The 1,698-nt window shown below is 32.3% G+C and overlaps 1 protein-coding gene across 1 annotated transcript in view; it reads right to left on the bottom strand.

Moving 5' to 3' along the window:
- LOC18043758 overlaps positions 1-258 on the bottom strand; it is an 874-nt gene extending 616 nt beyond the window's left edge. The window contains exon 1 of the mRNA XM_006435921.2: positions 159-258. Within this exon, the coding sequence (XP_006435984.2) occupies positions 159-258 (100 nt within the window). The remainder of the gene's footprint in view (positions 1-158) is intronic.
- Between the last annotated feature and the right edge of the window lie 1,440 nt (positions 259-1,698).

Below are 1,698 nucleotides of genomic sequence, written 5' to 3'. Positions count from 1 at the left end.
ATTTTCAAAAAGATGAAGGCAATGAGCATAATAGTAATTTTGTCTCAAGTATAAAAAGGTAAGTGCTTGTGTTTTCTTCCAACATTGGCCTACAGGCCCGCATAATGTCTCTCTCACCCCCCTGTCCCAATCCCCCCGTTTTTACAACCACAGCACACATCCGGGGGGTTTGGAGAGAGAGATGGAGAAGGTTTGGCTGACCTCATTGCACAACCGATAAGTCTTCTCATTAAAGTTGTTTCCTTCTAAAGGCACCATTGCCTTTAATCATTTGATGAGAAAAGCAAAATTCTGAGGTCTTTAGCAGACCAACTAAAAGCAGCACTCTTTAAATTGGGGCCACGTTGGGCCACTGGGAAAATTCCGCCAGGTTTTTGTGATGGGTGGCTTCCATTTAAGATTTATCATACTTTTAATGAAAGTGAGAGATTTGTTTAGAACATGTAATATAGGCATGTATAAGAATCAAAGTTTTGCCAACCTTAGTTGTTAACTTTCGTAATCACATTCCTACTAGTAACCACAATATATACACAACATCATGTTACCTAAATTTTCATATATTTTCAAGTAAGGATTGTTGATTGAGATAAAATTCATTTATTGGATTCTATAATAGGCTAATAAGTAGTTGTTTACAAGTAAAGAATTTAACTAATATATGCATATCGAATAGATCTTGCTTCCTATTGACAAAAATTAAATAATACGACACTTCTTAAGTAGTAAATGAAATAATAATCATCTATTGGATTGATTGTACGATAAGTTAATATGTAGTTGCTCAACATCATGGTCCCTAAATTTTCATATATTCTCAAGTAATGACTTGTTACATCCATTTATTGGATTCTATAATAGGCTAATAAGTAGTTGTTTACAAGTAAAGAATTTAACTAATATGCATATCAAGTAGATCTTGGTCCCTATTGACAACAATTAAAGTACCCTTATAATTAAATCAAATAACGCGATACCTCTCGAGTAGTATCTCAATCTTTTTTATTTTAAGTGAAATGACATTCTTCTACTGGATTATATGATAAGCTAATAAGTAGTTGCTTTATATAATTTAAGAAATTGACTATCTCATGTAATTTAAAGACATCCCTCGAATATTAAAGAAGATATTCTCATATAATATGAGTTATAATATAACTAATAATCTCATATAATTCATTAAAAAAAACCTATACCAGTAAAAGGGATGTGAAGATTAAGAAATTATTGAAAAAAAAATGTAGTATCACTCTATTAGATTTTAACTATCAGTATGTAAGAATAATGTAGCTTAGCAGAAAAACTTTCATTTTAGTTTGTAAATTTTTTTTAAGACGGGTAGACCTCGTGCTGAGGCCCGAGAGCCAAGCCCAGCACTTGCAGGCAAATGGCAATGGGCTAAGCCCGTGCCATGCCCTAACAATCACGGAACGAAAAATACTATCAGATACCTAATTTTTTATAATTTCACAACTGAGGACATAGTTTTACGTTTTATCAAATAGGCCCCTGATGCAATAATGATGTGAAGATATGAATGTCCATTTAGGATTGCTTTGGCAAATAATATTAAAAGCAAAGTATTTGCATCAATTCATTAATGTCACTACTAATGTTATTAATTGAACATCTTGTAATGATCAATTTGTATAAAGAAAAAATGAATCTGCATCAATTCGATTACAAGAGCTAGCCCCT

The sequence above is a fragment of the Citrus clementina genome, unplaced genomic scaffold (genome assembly GCF_000493195.1).
Source record: "Citrus clementina cultivar Clemenules unplaced genomic scaffold, Citrus_clementina_v1.0 scaffold_4, whole genome shotgun sequence".
Lineage (NCBI taxonomy): Eukaryota > Viridiplantae > Streptophyta > Magnoliopsida > Sapindales > Rutaceae > Citrus > Citrus x clementina.
The sequence above is the reverse complement of the archived record's forward strand: the minus strand, read 5'-3'. Positions and strand labels throughout refer to the sequence as shown.